At 41.5% G+C, this 21,283-nt stretch overlaps 1 protein-coding gene across 1 annotated transcript in view; it reads right to left on the minus strand.

Annotated features, from left to right (window-relative positions):
* Nucleotides 1-991: 991 nt before the first annotated feature.
* The window catches only part of LOC145818246 (uncharacterized), an 86,115-nt gene continuing 65,823 nt past the window's right edge, over nucleotides 992-21,283 (minus strand). Inside the window, exons 6-7 of the mRNA XM_082912887.1 lie at nucleotides 1,270-1,358; nucleotides 992-1,012 (exon numbers count right to left, since the gene is read on the minus strand). Coding sequence (XP_082769013.1) covers nucleotides 992-1,012; nucleotides 1,270-1,358 — 110 coding nt within the window. The remainder of the gene's footprint in view (nucleotides 1,013-1,269; nucleotides 1,359-21,283) is intronic.

Below are 21,283 nucleotides of genomic sequence, written 5' to 3' on the forward strand. Positions count from 1 at the left end.
GGCTGTGTGCCAATGAAATGAAATGGGCTATGTGCCAATGAAATGAAATGGGCTGTGTGCCAACGAAATGAAGTGGGCTATGTGCCAATGAAATGAATAAGCTGTGTGCAAGTAAATAGGCTGTGTGCAAATGAAATCAGTTTGGGCTGCGTGTTCAACCTTCAATTAATGTGGGCTGCGTGTTCACTATCAATCTGGGCTACGTGTTCAGGAAATTAAAGTTTGGGCTGCGTGTTCAACTTTCAATCAGTGTGGGCTGCGTGTTCACTATCAATCTGGGCTGCGTGTTCAGGAAATTAAAGTTTGGGCTGCGTGTTCAACTTTCAATCAGTGTGGGCTGCGTGTCCACTATCAATCTGGGCTGCGTGTTCAAATTCCAATCAGTGTGGGCTGCGTGTTCACTATCAATCTGGGCTGCGTGTTCAGGAAATTAAAGTTTGGGCTGCGTGTTCAACTTTCAATCAGTGTGGGCTGCGTGTCCACTATCAATCTGGGCTGCGTGTTCAGGAAATTAAAGTTTGGGCTCCGTGTTCAACTTTCAATCAGTGTGGGCTGCGTGTCCACTATCAATCTGGGCTGCGTGTTCAGGAAATTAAAGTTTGGGCTGCGTGTTCAACTTTCGATCAGTGTGGGCTGCGTGTTCACTATCAATCTGGGCTGCGTGTTCAGGAAATTAGTTTGGGCTGCGTGTTCAACTCTCAATTAGTGTGGGCTGCGTGTTCACTATCAATCTGGGCTGCGTGTTCAACTCTCAATTAGTGTGGGCTGCGTGTTCAACTCTCAATTAGTGTGGGTTGCGTGTTCACTATCAATCTGGGCTGCGTGTTCAGAAAATCGAAGTTTGGGCTGTGTGTTCTACTCTAAGTCAGTGAGTGCTATATGTTCACCATTTAATTCGGGCTGTGTGTTCGACAAATCAGTGTGTGAGCCGTGTGTTCATTTCTTAACTAATGTGTGCTGTGCGCTCGCAATCAATTAATCAGCCGAGTGTTCAGAAATTCAAGTGTTTAAACTACATATTCAGGATGCAAACAAAGTACTATGTCATAAGCTAAACTGTGCGTTCAAGCATGGCAAAAACACGAAATTCACGAAAAATGCGGAAAATGAAGTAAATACCTCTCGTGCCTCGTAGGAGTGGTGATGCTCTGGCTCCCGCAGGAGTAGATCTCCAGGGGCTCACTCATCAAAATCAGTGAAATGACGAAAAACGGCCCGAGGGAGGACATGTGCTGGTGGAGCATACCTCCCGGGAATAAAGGGGCAGACCCTCGGGGGCAAAGTCATGGCATCAAAATCATCCTCAGCACCTGGAAAACCCCCACCATGAGGAGAGTTACCCGCCATTTTCAGAAAATCTGCAAAAGGAGCAAAAATGAGCAAAAATGAGCCAAAATTGGAAAAAGTCAACAAAAGTCAACTCTCGGGAAATGAAAAAGTCAACAAAAGTCAACTCCCGAGAAAATCTTCCAAATATTGAGACAAACTCACCTCAAGTGGCGAAAATGAGAAAAGAAGCCCCGAAGCCAAAATTTAATCGCTCCAAAGTGCTTGAAACTGAATGTTTTCGCAAAATCAACTTGCGCGGGACGTTGGAAAACGCGTATGGAGCTCAGATCTGGAGGAGAAAATGGTGCAGAAAGCAAGAGGAGAAGATCTCGTGGCTGTATTTATAGGCTCAAAGTGTTTGGGTGAGAGAGCACAAAGAAAGGGAAGTGAAAAGACCAATTTGTCCTCGGATTTGGGCAAATGGCCGGCCGGCCACCTTTTCCGGCCGGCCAGCCATTCTCTTTTTGTAAAACCAGCCGGCCAGCTCTCATCCCTCATAAAACTAGCCGGCCGTGTCCCTCACAGGCTCACCTAGCTCCCTGCAAATTTTGAGGAAGATTGGAGTTCCCGGGACCTGAAAAAGTTCAAGAAAAGTACACTTCCGGTCGCGAAATTGCTCCGCCGGAACTTCAGCTTCAAGTTCTGACATGTGTCTCATCATTATTCATCAAAATCAAGATGTATCCTTTTGAATGTGTTGTAGCCTTTCCAGGAAGTGAATCGGAGGCCGTGATCGAGTCGCCTTCGCCGAAACATGCGTTTCCTTGCTCGTTATTTCGTAACAAACGGGCACCTTGATTTTGGCTCGTTTTGCACTATCGTGCACATAACTTGCATTCTCATGAGCATACTTGCATTATTGTGCGCTTTTCTTGATATTACCATACCTCTGCGCTTGAGCATGCTTTGTCACTCACGTTCCTTTCTCGCATCGCGATGCATTCACTTGCTGACACTGCGTGTGTCGAACTTTCAGAATCACATTGAATATATGTTGTTAGCATGTTGTGCTTGTTGAATTTCTCTCTTTTGCCGGCACGATATTGTATGTACGGTTCATTTGAGGCTGGTGCGACCAGACGAATCGCTCAGGTATCGTATCTTCTCCGTGTGAGACGTGGCGAGGATTGAATAATCCTCCGCATTCTTAACTGCATGAAATGTAGTTGCTGTTTTGCATTCATGCTTAAAACTGTTGCATCTATTTGCGAATACTTGTTTCATTACAGCTTGCTGCATTTGCACGATCTTTGAGTTACCTTCGGCTTCTTGCATTATCGCTTTGCATTTTTCCCCCTTGCCTGCGGGCATGCCTGCGGACACATCTCTGTTTATCTTGTACGTTTGTCTAAGTCTTCGGCCTTGTCAAAAATGGGTCGTCTCTGGGCTTTGACATTCACTCCCGTCACTTATGACTTCCGAGTTCTATCAAAGAGGGGCAACTGTAGACACCCCATTTTTGACCGACCTTAAGACTCAGACGTCACCGATTGAGCGCTTGGTGATGTTGCATAATGTGCTTGTTCAGAAGTTTCAGAGTCGCGGCCGTGAGCCCCGCCTCCGGACTTCTGAACCCTCTTCTGTGCCTTGCCTCGGTTTGCGAACCAGGCTCGGTTTTCTCTGTTTCTTTTCCTGAGGGGAGGGAGAGGTCCCGTAGACCATCTCTCAGTGGCCGTGGGCTACATTTTGTGGCTATAGGCCATTTTGCCCATTTCGGAGTCCGGTTTCCGGTTTTTCGGGACCGTTGGCCGTGTGCCTCGGTTCGGGACCGCCTAACCATCTCCGTTTGTTCTGATTTTTGGCATACTTCCTTTTTTCTCCCTTTTGAGGGACACTGGGGTCTGAGAAACCCACTTCGTGGCCGAACGCCACTTTTGGTGCTTAGCAGGCAATTTTCGGGACCCCGAGCTGCGCGTTTTGGCCCCCGAGCATTCGTTTTGCATCGGTTTTCGTTCATTTTTGGCAGGTACCTCAGTTTCATCACCGGGAAGGTCACTGGAGGGTGGGAGGCCAGCAATTATCTTAGCAACCAGTTATATTCCATTTTCGCCCCCCGACACCCATTTTCTCACTTCCGAGCCAATGTTGAACACCTTGGGGCCACTTTCTTCAACCCCAAACCACATATTTGTGTTCTACACACATGGGAGGACCCTAAAAGTTTATGGCCGGCCATAAACTCCAATTGAACCTTTTGAACTCCTCCTAAAAATGGTTTGTTCTCTCTCTTGTTTTAGACTTTCCAAATTCGAACCACAGGGTTGTGATGAGGGGACCTGGGAGGCCATCTTTTTGTGGTGGCCGGCCACTAACTCAACTTGACCTTTTTGACCCCTAGCCGGCTGGCTAGGGGGGGTGGCCGGCCGGCCACCTGCAGCTCCAAAAGGTGGTCGGCCATGTTCCTTGCAATACACACTTTACAGCTGTATAGTTGTATCCCCTAGAAAATATCTCAATCCGGGGGATATTTTTTGGGGGAAAACTTGCCTCCTTTTCCCCCACCTTTTCCCCACCTTTACTCCCTTTTTTTGTTCCATATAACCAGGGGCCAGCATTTGTATTATGGGTTACAAAAAAATCCATTAAGCCTCTTGCATTATATCCCCTCTCCTTCTCTCATTTCTACCCTAAAACACCCAAGTTTCATCCCCTTTTCTTCACTACCACCTAACACCATCACCACCACTCCATTTCCAGCAGCAATGAGGGTTTCTCAGAGGCTAAAGGTGCTGCAACTTGGTCCAAGAAGCAACCAAAGATTGGTCTACAAGGGTGAGTTGCCATTTCCTTCTTTTTAAGCCAATTTTTGCAACATTCCTTAGCCATATATTCTTGCCGTTTTGAGCTCCGGCCCTATATGAAAGTGGCCTTATTTTGAGCTCTTTTTCACTTTTTCTTAAGGGCTCAACACTGTTTGAGCCCCCCATATTGCACTTGCTTCAATATCCTTCTTAAATACTGTTATCTTGCGTAGTAGTTTTAGCTTGTGTGTGATCTGTTTTGGAGCATGATGTAAACTGTAAATAGGCTTATTTTGATCCCCGCTTCAACATTGAAGAAGGGCTCATCACTGTTTGGGACCTCCATGCTATACTTGCCTTTATACTCTCTTTTGGGTCCCATTCTTGCATGTTTTGGCAGCCTATTATGCTTCGGTTTTTGGTCATTTTACAGCACTAAAAATAGTCTTATTTTGGTCCATTATTAATGTTTTATTAAGGGCTCGTCACTGTTTGGAACCTCCATGCTATACTTGCCTTTATATTCTCTTTTGGGTCCCATTCTTGCATGTTTTGGCAGCCTATTATGCTTCGGTTTTTGTTCATTTTAAAGCACTAAAAATAGTCTTATTTTGGTCCATTCTTCATGTTTTATTAAGGGCTCATCACTGTTTGGGACCTCCATATGCTACTTCATGTTATATCCCTCTTTGGTCCCCTTTTCTTGCATGTTTTGGCAGCCTACTATGCTTCGGTTTTTGGTCATTTTACAGCACTGAAAATAGTCTTATTTTGGTCCATTCTTCATGTTTTATTAAGGGCTCATCATGGTTTGGGACCTCCATATGCTACTTCATGTTATATCCCTCCTTGGTCCCCTTTTCTTGCATATCTTGGCAGCCTATTGTGCTTCGGTTTTTAGTCATTTTACAAAACTGAAAATAGTCTTATTTTGGCCCATTATTCATGTTTCATTAAGGGTCTTTGGCTGTTTGATGAATATTTTGTGTACTTTATGTTATAGCCACTTTTGGGCCTCATTTTGCATTGCATTTCAAGCATGTTTGTATACTGATTTTGGGGTTGCCATAAACTGTAAATGTGCATATTTTTGGTCCCTCTTAAGTGTTGTAGAAGGGAATTTTTCAGTTTGGGTTTTACATATACCACTTGTTTCATTACCCTCTTTTGGCCCCTATTTTTGCATGCCATTGTTGCCCTATCTTTGCTTGCTGTTTGGCCATGATTTATACTGGAAAAATACTGATTTTGGGACTGCCTTGCTACTTTCTATTCATTGGATGCCCATATTGCGCATGTTTGGTATAGCTATAGGCCATTTCGGGTGCCAAAATTCATGTTTCGGGACTATTCCATGCATCGGGTGTACTTTCGCCTCATTTCGGGGCTGTTTCCCCCCACATTTTGGTGCTGAAATCCCATTAGCATGTTTGCATATCATTTTCCATGCCATTGCATTGCGTATGCCATTGCCTCGGTTTGCGTGCCCATGTGCACGCATTTCGAGGCACTTCATTTTTATCCATCGGCATCCTATGTGAGTGGGGCTGAGGCTCTCTCATGTTAGTGTAAGCCCATATCACATTTCCATGTCATTTGCATTGCGTATGTCATTTTCTCGGTTTGCGTGCCCGTGTGCACGCATTTCGAGGCATCTCTTTTTTACAGCATAGTGCATACTAGGTTGTATCTTAGATCGCATTCTGTCATTTTCTCAGTTTGCGTGCCCGTGTGCACGCATTTCGAGACATCTCATTTTCATAGCATTGTGCATACTAGGCTGTATCTTAGTTGCATTCATGCATATCATGCATATTGTATCGTGTTCGGGATAGAAGTTAGCCCGGGCACGGGAAACGAGGTGCATTTCGTACTCCGAGTGACGGAATGTGTCTCAATTCCCTAGTCACCGACACTCCGGATCATCCATGATGGAGTTAGGTTCTTGTTGTGTTTATACGTGCATTCATCCCATATTAAATTGTGCAATTCGACTCCTCGGCCATCATGCCTCGATATGTGTGATTGGTGGCGCGAGGATCGAGGCATGCATATATCTGTGAAAATACATTGCTATGCCCCTTTCCTGCTCTCTGTTGCAGCAAATGAAAAATCAGGAAACTTCCGGAGTTTGGCGCATTTTCCAAGAAAAATCACAAAACAGAGGATAATTGGGGCATCCCAGTGGATTTCCGCGCAAGGCAGCCCAGACATGCATCATTCATCAAAAGCAAGGCAGTCCCTGGCTTGCACGCCAGTTTTACAGCTTTCTTAGTTAATTTGATTAATTAATTAGGAATTTGTATATTATTTGGACTGTATTATTTGGACTGTAATATTCTTTTATTCGGGACTGTATATTTATTCGGACCCTCTGCGCGGGGGCATAACTGTAATAAGTATGCGTGTGTGTGTTGTATGTCTTCCAACCCCACGTCTTTCTCCCTTTTATTTATCCGCTTATGATGTTTAGATTAGGGCATATTTCAATTAGCATATAGTATGACAACATGTTTGCATCATTCATCTGTTTTGCATGCACCGGGCTCGACGCATCATACTAACTGCATTGTATTTTCAATTCCAAGATTGAATACATGTTAACTCTAGCATTTCGTATGCCATGTTTAGAATAGCCGAGCCTGCTATAGTTGCATTTTGCATGTGTTGGATTAGGCATTTCTGTATACTTAGGATCATGCATGATTTCTAATATGGTTTCCATTTTGGCTTGGAGTACTCGGTGAGTTTTATGCTTTAGCATCCTTGCATGCGTGTGAGTAACTGCCATGAATAGCATGCTTACCATGAGGCTATTTGCTTATGTGATATATCTGCCTGAATGCCTGTGGGTGAAGGTTGGGTTACTTAAATTGGAATAAATCATCAAATGTTTTAAGCCTACTTGCGAGTAGCGAACCATCTTTCAAATAAACAAGCATGAAATGTTTTGTTCCAATTCGGGCGACCCGGTCTATACTTATATGCTGTGTGCATCGCATAGTAACCTAAGCTAATAACCGGAATAAGAACACATAATGTCTTCAAAAATAGATATCATGGTTAGTAGAGGCCGGTCTCTGACCGGGTGAGCGGGGGTGCTCACGAAGTGACCTTCCCCAATCGTACCCAAGTTCCCGACCTGAGGCAACTTTGGTGATGACGGACACGTGGCCTTTGGCACCGAGTCAGGGTTTCCTAAATTTCCCATAAAAAAACATTTAGGTGGCGATTCTGTATCTGGCAAAGCAGTCCATGTTTGGCATTTCTTTCAAAAATCTGTTTTTCTCAAAACGATTTGCCGGATTTGGACTCTTTGCTTCAGACTTAGAACCGTGACAAATTTGAGAGTCCTGAGCTGTAGTGACCCCAAATGAACAGAACGGGAGCTCGTTCCTCCCGGAAGCGTTCGGGGACGTCTACAGACACTTATTCAGACCCTCTTGCAGGATGGCAGATATGTAATTATGGTGTTTACTTGCCATTTCTCATGCATTAGATTCGACCACACGGACACTTATTTGGACCCTCTTGCAGGATGATCGATACGTAATTATGGTGTTTACTTTCCATTTCTCATGCATTAGGGTTTAAACACTCGGACACTTATTTAGACCCTCTTGCATTATGGCAAATATGTAATTATGGTGTTTACTTGCCATTTCACATCCATTAGGGTTTAAACACTTGGACACTTGTTCGGACCCACTTGCACGATGGCAGATATGTAGTTATGGTGTTTACTTGCCATTTCCCATGCATTAGGGTTTAAACACTCAGACACTTATTTGTAACCTCTTGCACGATGGCAGATATATAATTATGGTGTTTACTTGTCATTTCTCATGCATTAGGGTTTAAACACTCGGACACTTATTCGGACCCTCTTGCACGATGGCAGATACGTAATTATGGTGCTACTTGCCATTTCTGATGCATTAGGGTTTAAACACTCGAACATTTATTCGGACCCTCTTGCATGATGCCACATATGTAATTATGGTGTTTATTTTCCATTTCTCATGCATTAGGGTTTAAACACTCAGACACTTATTCGGACCCTCTTGCATGATGGCAGATATGTAATTATGGTGTTTACTTGCCATTTCTTGAGCATTAGGATTCGAACACTCGGACACTTATTCGGACCCTCTTGCATGATGCCAGATATGTAATTATGGTGTCGACTTTCCATTTCCTTTGCATTAGGATTCGAATACTCGGACACTTATTCGAATCCTCTTGCGTGGTGGCAGATATGTAGTTATGGTGTTTACTTGCCATTTCTCATGCATTAGGGCTTAATCAGTGGAACACTTATTCAGACCCTCTTGCATGATGGCCGATATGTAACTATGGTGTTTATTTGCCATTTCTCATGCATTAGATTCGGCCACTCAGACACTTATTTGGACCCTCTTACATGATGGTAGATATGTAATTATGGTGTTTACTTGCCATTTCTCATGTATTAGGGTTGAAACACTAGGACACTTATTCAGACCTTCTTGCATGATGGCTGATATGTAATTACGGTGTTTACTTGCCATTTCACATCCATTAGGGTTTAAACACTTGGACCCTTGTTCGGACCCTGTTGCAGGATGGCAGATATGCAATTATGGTGTTTACTTGCCATTTCCCATGCATTAGGGTTTAAACACTCAGACACTTATTCGCAACCTCTTGTATGATGGCAGATATATAATTAGGGTGTTTACTTGTCATTTCTCATGCATTCGGGTTTAAACACTCGGACACTTATTTGGACCCTCTTACATGATGGTTGATCTGTAATTACAGTGTTTACATGCCATTTCTCGAGCATTAGGATTCGAACACTCAGACACTTATTCGGACCCTCTTCCGTGATGCCAGATATGTAATTATGGAGTTTACTTGCCATTTCTCATGCATTAGGGATTAAACACATGGACACTTATTTGGACCCTCTTGCATGATGGCATTTATATACTTTTGGCGTTTATTTGGCATTTCTTTTGCACTAGGGTTTGAACACTCGGACACTTATTTGGACCGTCTTACCGGATGACAGATATGTAATTATGGTTTTACGTGCCATTGCTCATGCATTATCGTTTAAACACTCGGAAACTTATTCGGAGCCTCTTGCATGATGGCAGATACGTAATTATGGTGTTTACTTGCCATTTCTCGAGCATTAGGATTCGACCACTCAGACACGTATTCGGACCCTGTTGTAAGGTGGCAGATATGTTATTATAGTGTTTACTTGCCATTTCTCAAGCATTACGATTTAAACACTCAGACACTTATTCGGACCCTCTTGCATGATGGAAGATATGTAACTAAGGTGTTTACTTCCCGTTTCTCGAGCATCAGGATTCGAACACTCGAACACTTATTCGGACCCTCTTGCATGATGACAGATATGTGATTATGGTGTTTACTTGCCATTTCTCATGCATTAGGGTTTTAACACTCGGGGACTAATTCAGATCCTCTTGCATGATGGCAGATATGTAATTATATTGTTTATTTGCCATTTCTCGAGCATTAGGATTCGAACACTCGGACACTTATTCTGACCCTCTTGCATGATAGCAGATATGTAATTATGGTGTTTACTTGCCATTTCTCATGCATTAGGATTTAAACAGTCGGACACTTATTCAGACCCTTTTGTATGATGGCAGATATGTAATTATGGTGTTTACTAACCATTTCTCAAGCATTAGGGTTTAAACAATCGGACACTTATTCTGACCCTCTTGCATGATGGCAGATATGAAATTATGGTGTTTACTTGCCATTTCTCATGCATTAGGGTTTAAACACTCGGACACTTATTTGGACCCTCTTGCATGATGGCAGATATGTAATTACGGTGTTTACTTGCCATTTCTCGAGCATTAGGATTCGAACAGTCGGACACTTATTCGGACCCTCTTGCATAATGCAGATATGTAATTATGGTGTTTACTTGCCATTTCTCATGCATTGGGGTTTAAACACTCGCACACTTATTTGGAACGTCTTGGATGATGGTGGATCTGTAATTATGGTGTTTACTTGCCATTTCTCATGCATTAGGGTTTAAACACTCAGACACTTATTCTAACCCTCTTGCATGATGGCAAATATGTAATTATGGTGTTTACTTGCCATTTCTCATGCATTAGGGCTTAAACACTCGGACACTTATTTGGACCCTCTTGCATGATGGCTGATATGTAATTACGGTGTTTATTTGGCATTTCTCTTCCATTAGGGTTTAAACACTCGGACACTTATTTGGACCCTCTTGCCGGATGACAGATATGTAATTATGGTGTTTACATGCCATTTCTCATGCATTTGGGTTTAAACACTCGGAAATTATTTGGACCCTCTTGCATGATGGCAGATATGTAATTATGTTGTTTACTGGCCATTTCTCGAGCATTAGGATTCGAACACTCGGACACTTATTCGGACACTCTTGCATGATGGCAGATATGTAATTATGGTGTTTACTTGCCATTTCTCATGCATTAGGGTGTAAACACTCGGACACTTGTTCGGACCCCCCTGCGTGATGGCAGATATGTAATTATGGTGTTTACATGCCATTTCTCAAGCATTAGGGTTTAAACACTCGGACACTTATTCAGACCCTCTTGCATGATGGAAGATATGAAATTATGGTGTTTACTTGCCATTTCTCGAGCATTAGGATTCGAACGCTCGGTCACTTATTCGGACTCTCTTGCATGATGGCAGGTATGTAATTATGATATTTATTTGCCATTTCTCATGCATTAGAGCTTAAACACTGTGACACTTATTCGGACCCTCTTGCATGATGGCATTTATGTAATTATGGTGTTTACTTGCCATTACTCGAACATTAGGATTCGACCACTCGGACACTTATTCGGACCCTCTTGCGTGATGGCAGATATGCAGTTATGGTGTTTACTTCCCATTTCTCATGCATTAGGGGTTAAACATTCGGTCACTTATTCAAACCCTGCTGCATGATGGCTGATATGTAATTTTGGTGTTTACTTGCCATTTCTCGAGCAATAGAATTCGAACACTTGGACACTCATTCGGACCCTCTTGCGTGACAGCAAATATGTAATTATGGTATTCACTTGCCATTTCTCATACATTAGGGTTTAAACAGTCGGACACTTATTCAGACCCTTTTGTACGATGGCAGATTTGTAATCATTGTGTTTACTTGCCACTTCTCATGCATTAGGGTTTAAACAATCGAACACTTACTCTGACCCTCTTGCATGATGGCAGATATGTAATTATGGTGTTTACTTTCCATTTCTCATGCATTAGGGTTTAAACACTCGGACACTTATTTGGACCCTCTTGCATGATAGCAGATATGTAATTATGGTGTTTATTTGGCATTTCTCTTGCATTAGGTTTTAAACACTCGGACACTTATTCGGATTTACATGCCATTTCTCATGCATTAGGGTTTAAACTCTCGGAAATTATTCGGACCCTCTTGCATGATGGCAGATATGTAATTATGGTGTTTAGTTTCCATTTCTGGAGCATTAGGATTCGAACACTCGGACACCTATTCGGACCCTCTTGCATGATACAGATATGTAATTATGGTGTTTACTTGCCATTTCTCATGCAATAGGGTTTAAACACTTGCACACTTATTTGTACCCTCTTGCATGATGGCGGATCTGTAATTCTGGTGTTTACTTGCCATTTCTCGAGCATTAGGATTCGAACACTCGAAAACTTATTCAGACTCTCTTGTAAGATGGCAGATATGTAATTTTGGTGTTGACTTTATATTTCTTGTGCACTTGGATTCGAAAATTCGGTCACTTTTTCGGATCCTCTAGCATGATGGCAGATTTGAAATTTTGGTGTTTACTTGCCATTTCTCATGCATTAGGTTTTAAACACTCGGAAACTTATTCCGACCATCTTGCATGACGGCAGATATGTAATTGTGGTGTTTATTTGCCAATTCTCATGCATTTGGATTTGAACACTCGGACACTTATTCGGACCCTCTTACGTGATGGCAGATATGTTATTATGGTGTTTACTTGCCATTTCTCAAGCATTAAGGTTTAAACACTCGGACACTTATACGGACCCTCTTGCGTGATGGCAGATATGCTATTATGGTGTTTACTTGCCATTTCTCAAGCATTAGGGTCTAAACACTCGGACACTTATTCTGACCCTCTTGCATGATGGAAGATATGTAATTAGGGTGTTTACATCCCGTTTCTCGAGCATTAGGATTCGAACACTCGGACACTTATTCGGACCCTCTTGCATGATGGCAGACATGCAATTATGGTGTTTACTGGCCATTTCTCATGCATTAGGGTTTAAACACTCGGGCACTAATTCAGGCCCATTGCATGATGGCAGATATGTAATTATAGAGTTTATTTGCCATTCCCGAGCATTAGGATTCGAACACACGGACACTTATTCTGACCCTCTTGCGTGATAGCAGATATGTAATTATGGTGTTTACTTTCCATTTCTCATGCATTAAGGTTTAAATGGTCAGACAGTTATTCAGACCCTCTTGCACGATTGCAGATATGTAATTTTGGTGTTTAGTTGCCATTTCCCATGCATTAGGGTATAAACACTCGGACACTTATTCACACCCTCTTGCATGATAGCAGATATCTAAATATGGTGTTTACTTGCCATTTCTCTTGCGTTAGGGTTTAAACACTGAGACACTTATTTGGACCCTCTTGCATGATGGTAGATATGTAATTATCGAGTTTATTTGGCATTTCTCTTGCATTAGGGTTTAAGCACTCGGACACTTATTCGGACCCTCATGCATGATGGAAGATCTGTAATTATGGTGTTTACTTGCCATTTCTTGAGCATTAGGATTCGAACACTCGAACACTTACTCGTACCCTTTTGTAAGATGGCAGATATGTAATTTTGGTGTCGACTTTCCATTTCTTGTGCAATTGGTTTCGAAAATTCGGACACTTGTTCGGACCCTGTTGCGTGATGGCCGATATCTAATTATGGTGTTTACTTGCCATTTCTCAAGCATTAGGGTTTAAACACTAGGACACTTATTCAGACCCTCTTGCATGATGGAAGATATGTAATTATGGTGTTTACTTGCCGTTTCTCGAGCATTAGGATTCGAATGCTCGGACACTTATTCGGACCCTCTTGCATGATGACATTTATGTAATTATGGTGTTTACTTGCCATTACTCGAGCATTAGGATTCTAACACTCGAACACTTATTCGGACCCTCTTGCATGATGGCAGATATGTAATTATGGTGTTTACTTGGCATTTCTCATGCATTAGGGGTTAAACACTCGGATAGTTATTAAGACCCTCCTGCATGGTGGCAGATATGTAATTATGGTGTTTACTTGCCATTTCCCGAGCATTAGGATTTGCAAACTCAGACACTCATTCGACCCCTCTTGCGTGACAGCAAATATGTAATTATGGTGTTTACTTGCCATTTCTCATGGATTAGGGTTTAAACAGTCAGACACTTATTCTGAGCCTTTTGTACGATGGCAGATATGTAATTATGGTGTTTACTTGCCATTTCTCATGCATTAGGGGTTAAACACTCGGACAGTTATTCAGACCCTCCTGCATGATGACAGATATGTAATTATGGTATTTACTTGCCATTTCTCGAGCATTAGGATTTGAAAACTCAGACACTTATTCGGACCCTCTTGCGTGATAACAAATATGTAATTATGTTGTTTACTTGCCATTTCTCATGCATTAGGGTTTAAACAGTCGGACACTTATTCTGAGCCTTTTGTACGATGGCAGATATGTAATTATGGTGTTTACTTGCCATTTCTCATGCATTAGGGTTTAAACACTCGGACACTTATTCCGACCCTCTTGCATGATGGCAGATCTGTAATTATGGTGTTTACTTGCCATTTCACATGCATTAGTGTTTAAACACTTGAACACTTATTTGGACCCTATTGCATGATGGCAGATATGTAATTATGGTCTTTGTTTGGCATTTCTCCTGCATTAGGGATTAAACACTCGGACACTTCTTCGGATTTATATGCCATTTCTCATGCATTAGGATTTAAACACTCGGAAATTATTTGGACCCTCTTGCATGATGGCAGATATGTAATTATGGTGTTTACTTCCCATTTCTCGAACATTAGGATTCAAACACTCGGACACTTATTCGGACCATCTTGCGTGATGCAGATATGTAATTATGGTGTTTACTTGCCATTTCTCATGCATTAGGGTTTAAAAACTCGGACACTTATTTGGACCCTCTTGCAAAATGTCAGATCTGTAATTATGGTGTTTACTTGCCAATTCTCGAGCAATAGGATTCGAACACTCCGAAACTTATTCGGACCCTCTTGTAAGATGGCAGATATGTAATTTTGGTGTCGACTTTCCATTTCTTGGGCATTTCGATTCGAAAATTCGGACAGTTTTTTGGATCCTCTTGCGTGATGCCAGATATGAAATTTTGGTGTTTACTTGCCATTTCTCATGCATTAGGGTTTAAACATTCGGACACTTATTCCGACCCTCTTGCATGACGGTAGATATGTAATTATGGTATTTATCTGCCATTTCTCATGCATTAGGATTTAAACACTCGGACACTTATTGGGACCCTCTTGCATGGTGGCAGATATATTATTTATGGTGTTTACTTGCCATTTCTCAAGCATTAGGGTTAAAACACTCGGACACTTATTCGGACCCTCTTGCATGATGGCAGATATGTTATTATGGTGTTTACTTGCCATTTCTCAAGCATTAGGGTTTAAACACTCGGACACATATTCGGACCCTCTTGCATGATGGAAGATATGTAATTAGGGTATTTACTTCCCGTTTCTCTAGCATTAGGATTCGAACACTCTGACACTTATTCGGACACTCTTGCATGATGGTAGATATGTAATTATGGGGTTTACTTTCCATTTCTCATGCATTAGGGTTTAAACACTCGGGCACTAATTCAGACCCTTTTGCATGATGGCAGATATGTAATTATAGGGTTTATTTGCCATTTCTCGAGCATTAGGATTCGAACACTCGGACACTTATTCTGACCCTCTTGCGTGATAGCAGATATATAATTATGGTGTTTACTTGCCATTTCTCTTGCATTAGGGTCTAAATAGTCAGACAGTTATTCAGACCCTCTTGCACGATTGTAGATATGTAATTCTGGTGTTTACTTGCCATCTCTCATGCATTAGGGCTTAAACACTCGGACACTTATTCGGACCCTCTTGCATGATGGCAGATATCTAATTATGGTGCATACTTGCCATTTTTCCTGCATTAGGGTTTACGCACTCAGACACTTATTTGGACCCTCTTGCATGATGGCAGATATGTAATTATGATGTTTATTTGGCATTTTTTTTGCATTAGGGTTTAAACATACGGACACTTATTCGGACCCTCTTGCATGATGGCAGATCTGTAATTATGGTGTTTACTTGCCTTTTCCTGAGCATTAGGATTCGAACACTCGGACACTTATTCGGACCCTCTTGTAAGATGGCAGATATGTAATTTTGGTGTCGATTTTCCATTTCTTGTGCAATTGCTTTCGAACACTCGGACACTTATTCGGACCCTCTTGCATGATGGCAGATTTGTAATTATGGTGTTCACTTGCCATTTCTCATGCATTAGGGTTTAAAAACTCGGACACTTGTTCGGACCATGTTGCATGATGGCAGATGTGTAATTATGGTGTTTACTTCCCATTTCTCAAACGTTAGGGATTAAAAACTCGGACACTTATTCAGACCCTCTTCCATGATCGAAGATATGTAGTTATGGTGTTTACTTGCCATTTCTCGAGCATTAGGATTCTAACGCTCGGGCACTTATTCGGACCCTCTTGCGTGATGGCAGATATGTAATTATGATGTTTACTTACCATTTCTCATTCATTAGGTGTTAAACACTCGGACACTTATTCAGACCCTCCTGCATGATGGCAGATTTGTAATTATGGTGTTTACTTGCCATTTCTCGAACATTTGGATTCGAACACTCGGACACTTATTCAGACCCTTTTGTACGATGGCAGATATGTAATTATGGTGTTTATTTGCCATTTCTCATGCATTAGGGTTTAAACCCTCGGACACTTATTCGGACCCTCTTGTATGATGGCAGATATGTAATTATGGTGTTTACTTACCATTTCTCATGCATTAGGGTTTAAACACTTGGGCACTTATTTTGACCCTCTTGCATGATGGCAGATATGTAATTATGGTGTTTACTTGCCATTTCTCATGCACTAGGGTGTAAACACTCGGACACTTATTCCGACCCTCTTGCATGATGGCAGATATGTAATTATGGTGTTTACTTGCCATTTCTCATGAATTAGGGTTTAAACACTCGGACACTAATTTGGACCGTCTTGCATGATGGCAGATATGTAGTTATGGTGTTTGTTTGGCATTTCTCTTGCATTAGGGTTTAAATACTCGGACACTTATTCGGACCCTCTTGCCGGATGACAGATATGTATTTATGGTGTTTACATGCCATTTCTCATGCACTTGGGTTTAAACACTCGGAAATTATTCGGACCCTCTTGCATGATGGCAGATATGTAATTATGGTGTTTATTTTCCATTTCTCGGGCATTAGGATTCGAACACTCGGACACTTATTCGTACCCTCTTGGATGATGGCAGATATGAAATTTTGGTGTTTACTTGCCATTTCTCATGCATTAGGGTTTAAACACTCGGACACTTATTTGGACCCTCTTGTATTATGGTGGATCTGTAATTATGGTGTTTACCTGCCATTTATCGAGGATTAGTATTCGAACACTCGGAAACTTATTCGGTCCCTCTTGTAAGATGGCAGATATGCAATTTTGGTGTCGACTTTCCAATTGTTGTGCATTTGGATTCGAAAATTCGGACACTTTTTCGGATCCTCTTGCATGATGGTAGATATGAAATTTTGGTCTTTACTTGCCATTTCTCATGCATTAGGGTTTAAAACTCGGACACTTATTCCCACCCTCTTGCATGATGGCAGATATGTAATTACGGTATTTATTTGACATTTCTCATGCATCAGGGTTTAAACACTCGGACACTTACTCGGACTCTCTTGCCTGATGGTAGATATGTAATTATGGTGTTTATTTGCCGTTTTTCATGCATTAGGATTTAAACACTCAGACAATTATTTGGACCCTCTTGCATGATGGCATATATGTTATTATGGTGTTTATCTGGCATTTCTCATTCATTAGTGTTTAAACACTCGGACACTTATTCGAACCCTCTTGCATGATGGAAGATATGTAATTATAGTATTTATTTGCCATTTCTCGAGCATTACGATTCGAACACTAGGATACTTATTCGGACCCTCTTGTGTGATAGCAGATATGTGATTATGGTGTTTACCTGCCATTTCTCATGCATTAGGGTTTAAACACTCGGACACTTATACAGACCCTCTTGCCTGATGGCAGATATCTAATTATGGTGTTTACTTGCCATTTCTCATGCATTAAGGTTTAAACACTCGGACACTTATTTGGACCCTCTTGCATGATGGTGGATCTGTAATTATGGTGTTTACTTGCCATTTCTAGAACATTAGGATTCGAACACTCGGAAACTTATTCGAACCCACTTGTAAGATGGCAGTATGTAATTTTGGTGTCGACTTTCCAATTCTTGTGCATTTGGATTCGAAAATTCGGACACTTTTTCGGATACTGTTGCGTGATGGCAGATATGAAATTTTGGTGTTTACTTTCCATTTCTCATGCATTAGCGTTCAAACACTCGGGCACTTACTCGGACTCTCTTGCATGATGGCAGATATGTAATTATGGTGTGTATTTGCCATTTCTCATGCATTAGGATTTGAACACTCGGACACTTATTCGGACACCCATTCGGACCCTCTTGAATGATGGCAGATATGTTATTATGGTGTTTACTTGCCATTTCTCATGCATTAGTGTTTAAACACTCGGGCACTTATTCAGACCCTCTTGCATGATGGCAGATATGTAGTTATAGTGTTTATTTTCCATTTCTCGAGCATTAGGATTCGAACACTCAAACACTTATTCGGACCCTCTAGCGTGATAGCAGATATATAATTATGGTGTTTACCTGCCATTTCTCATGCATTAGGGTTCAAACATTCGGACACTTATTCAGACCCTGTTGCCCGATGGCAGATATCTAATTATGGTGTTTACTTGCCATTTCTCAAGCATTAGGGTTTAAACACTCGAACACTTATTCGGACCCTCTTGATTGATGGCAGATATCTAATTATGGTGTTTACTTGCCATTTCTCATGCGTTAGGGTTTAAACACTCAGACACTTGTTTGGACCCTCTCGTATGGTGGCAGATATGTAATTATGGTGTTTATGTGGCATTTCTCTTGCATTAGGGTTTAAACACTCGGACACTTGTTCGGACCCTCTTCCATGATGGCAAATCTGTAATTATGGTCTTTACTTGCCATTTCTTGAGCATTAGGATTCGAACACATGTACACCTATTCGGACCCTCTTGTAAGATGGCAGATATGCAATTTTGGTGTCGACATTCCAAATCTTGTGCATTTGGATTCGAAAATTCGGACACTTTTTCGGATACTGTTGCGTGATGGCAGATATGAAATTTTGGTGTTTACTTTCCTTTTCTCATGCATTAGCGTTCAAACACTCGGGCACTTACTCGGACTCTCTTGCATGATGGCAGATATGTAATTATGGTGTGTATTTGCCATTTCTCATGCATTAGGATTTGAACACTCGGACACTTATTCGGACACCCATTCGGACCCTCTTGAATGATGGCAGATATGTTATTATGGTGTTTACTTGCCATTTCTCATGCATTAGTGTTTAAACACTCGGGCACTTATTCAGACCCTCTTGCATGATGGCAGATATGTAGTTATAGTGTTTATTTTCCATTTCTCGAGCATTAGGATTCGAACACTCGAACACTTATTCGGACCCACTAGCGTGATAGCAGATATGTAATTATGGTGTTTACCTGCCATTTCTCATGCATTAGGGTTCAAACATTCGGACACTTATTCAGACCCTGTTGCCCGATGGCAGATATCTAATTATGGTGTTTACTTGCCATTTCTCAAGCATTAGGGTTTAAACACTCGAACACTTATTCGGACCCTCTTGATTGATGGCAGATATCTAATTATGGTGTTTACTTGCCATTTCTCATGCGTTAGGGTTTAAACACTCAGACACTTGTTTGGACCCTCTCGTATGGTGGCAGATATGTAATTATGGTGTTTATGTGGCATTTCTCTTGCATTAGGGTTTAAACACTCGGACACTTGTTCGAACCCTCTTCCATGATGGCAAATCTGTAATTATGGTCTTTACTTGCCATTTCTTGAGCATTAGGATTCGAACACATGTACACCTATTCGGACCCTCTTGTAAGATGGCAGATATGCAATTTTGGTGTCGACTTTCCAAATCTTGTGCATTTGGATTCGAAAATTCGGACACTTTTTCGGATCCTCTTGCGTGATGGCAGATATGAAATTTTGGTCTTTACTTGCCATTTCTCAAGCATTATGGTTTAAAACTCGGACACTTATTCCCACATTCTTGCATGATGGCAGATATGTAATTACGGTGTTTATTTGACATTTCTCATGCATTAGGGTTTAAACACTCGGACACTTACTCGGACTCTCTTGCCTGATGGTAGATATGTAATTATGGTGTTTATTTGCCGTTTCTCATGCATTAGGATTTAAACACTCAGACACTTATTCGAACCCTCTTGCATGATGGAAGATATGTAATTATCGTGTTTTTCCTTGCCATTTCTCATGCATTAGTGTTTTAACACTCGGGCACTTACTCAGACCCTCTTGCATAATGGCAGATATGTAATTATAGTGTTTATTTGCCATTTCTCGAGCATTACGATTCGAACACTGGGACACTTATTCGGACCCTCTTGTGTGATAGCAGATATGTAATTATGGTGTTTACCTGCCATTTCTCATGCATTAGGGTTTAAACACTCGGACACTTATATAGACCCTCTTGCCTGATGGCAGATATCTAATTATGGTGTTTACTTGCCATTTCTCATGCATTAAGGTTTAAACACTCGGACACTTATTTGGACCCTCTGGCATGATGGTGGATCTGTAATTATGGTGTTTACTTGCCATTTCTAGAGCATTAGGATTCGAACACTCGGAAACTTATTCGAACCCACTTGTAAGATGGCAGATATGTAATTTTGGTGTCGACTTTTCAATTCTTGTGCATTTGGATTCGAAAATTCGGACACTTTTTCGGATCCTGTTACGTGATGGCAGATATGAAATTTTGGTGTTTACTTGCCATTTCTCATGCATTAGCGTTCAAACACTCGGGCACTTACTCGGACTCTCTTGCATGATGGCAGATATGTAATTATGGTGTGTATTTGCCATTTCTCATGCATTAGGATTTGAACACTCGGACACTTATTCAGACACCCATTCGGACCCTCTTGAATGATGGCAGATATGTTATTATGGTGTTTACTTGCCATTTCTCATGCATTAGTGTTTAAACACTCGGGCACTTATTCAGACCCTCTTGCATGATGGCAGATATGTAGTTATAGTGTTTATTTTCCATTTCTCGAGCATTAGGATTCGAACACTCGAACACTTATTCGGACCCTCTAGCGTGATAGCAGATATGTAATTATGGTGTTTACCTGCCATTTCTCATGCATTAGGGTTCAAACATTCGGACACTTATTCAGACCCTGTTGCCCGATGGCAGATATCTAATTATGGTGTTTACTTGCCATTTCTCAAGCATTAGGGTTTAAACACTCGAACACTTATTCGGACCCTCTTGATTGATGGCAGATATCTAATTATGGTGTTCACTTGCCATTTCTCATGCGTTAGGGTTTAAACACTCAGACACTTGTTTGGACCCTCTCGTATGGTGGCAGATATGTAATTATGGTGTTTATGTTGCATTTCTCTTGCATTAGGGTTTAAACACTCGGACACTTGTTCGGACCCTCTTCCATGATGGCAAATCTGTAATTATGGTCTTTACTTGCCATTTCTTGAGCATTAGGATTCGAACACATGTACACTTATTCGGACCCTCTTGTAAGATGGCAGATATGCAA

This window comes from Camellia sinensis, unplaced genomic scaffold, assembly GCF_055761805.1.
Source record: "Camellia sinensis isolate YWXY unplaced genomic scaffold, ASM5576180v1 Unanchor6, whole genome shotgun sequence".
Classification (NCBI taxonomy): domain Eukaryota; kingdom Viridiplantae; phylum Streptophyta; class Magnoliopsida; order Ericales; family Theaceae; genus Camellia; species Camellia sinensis.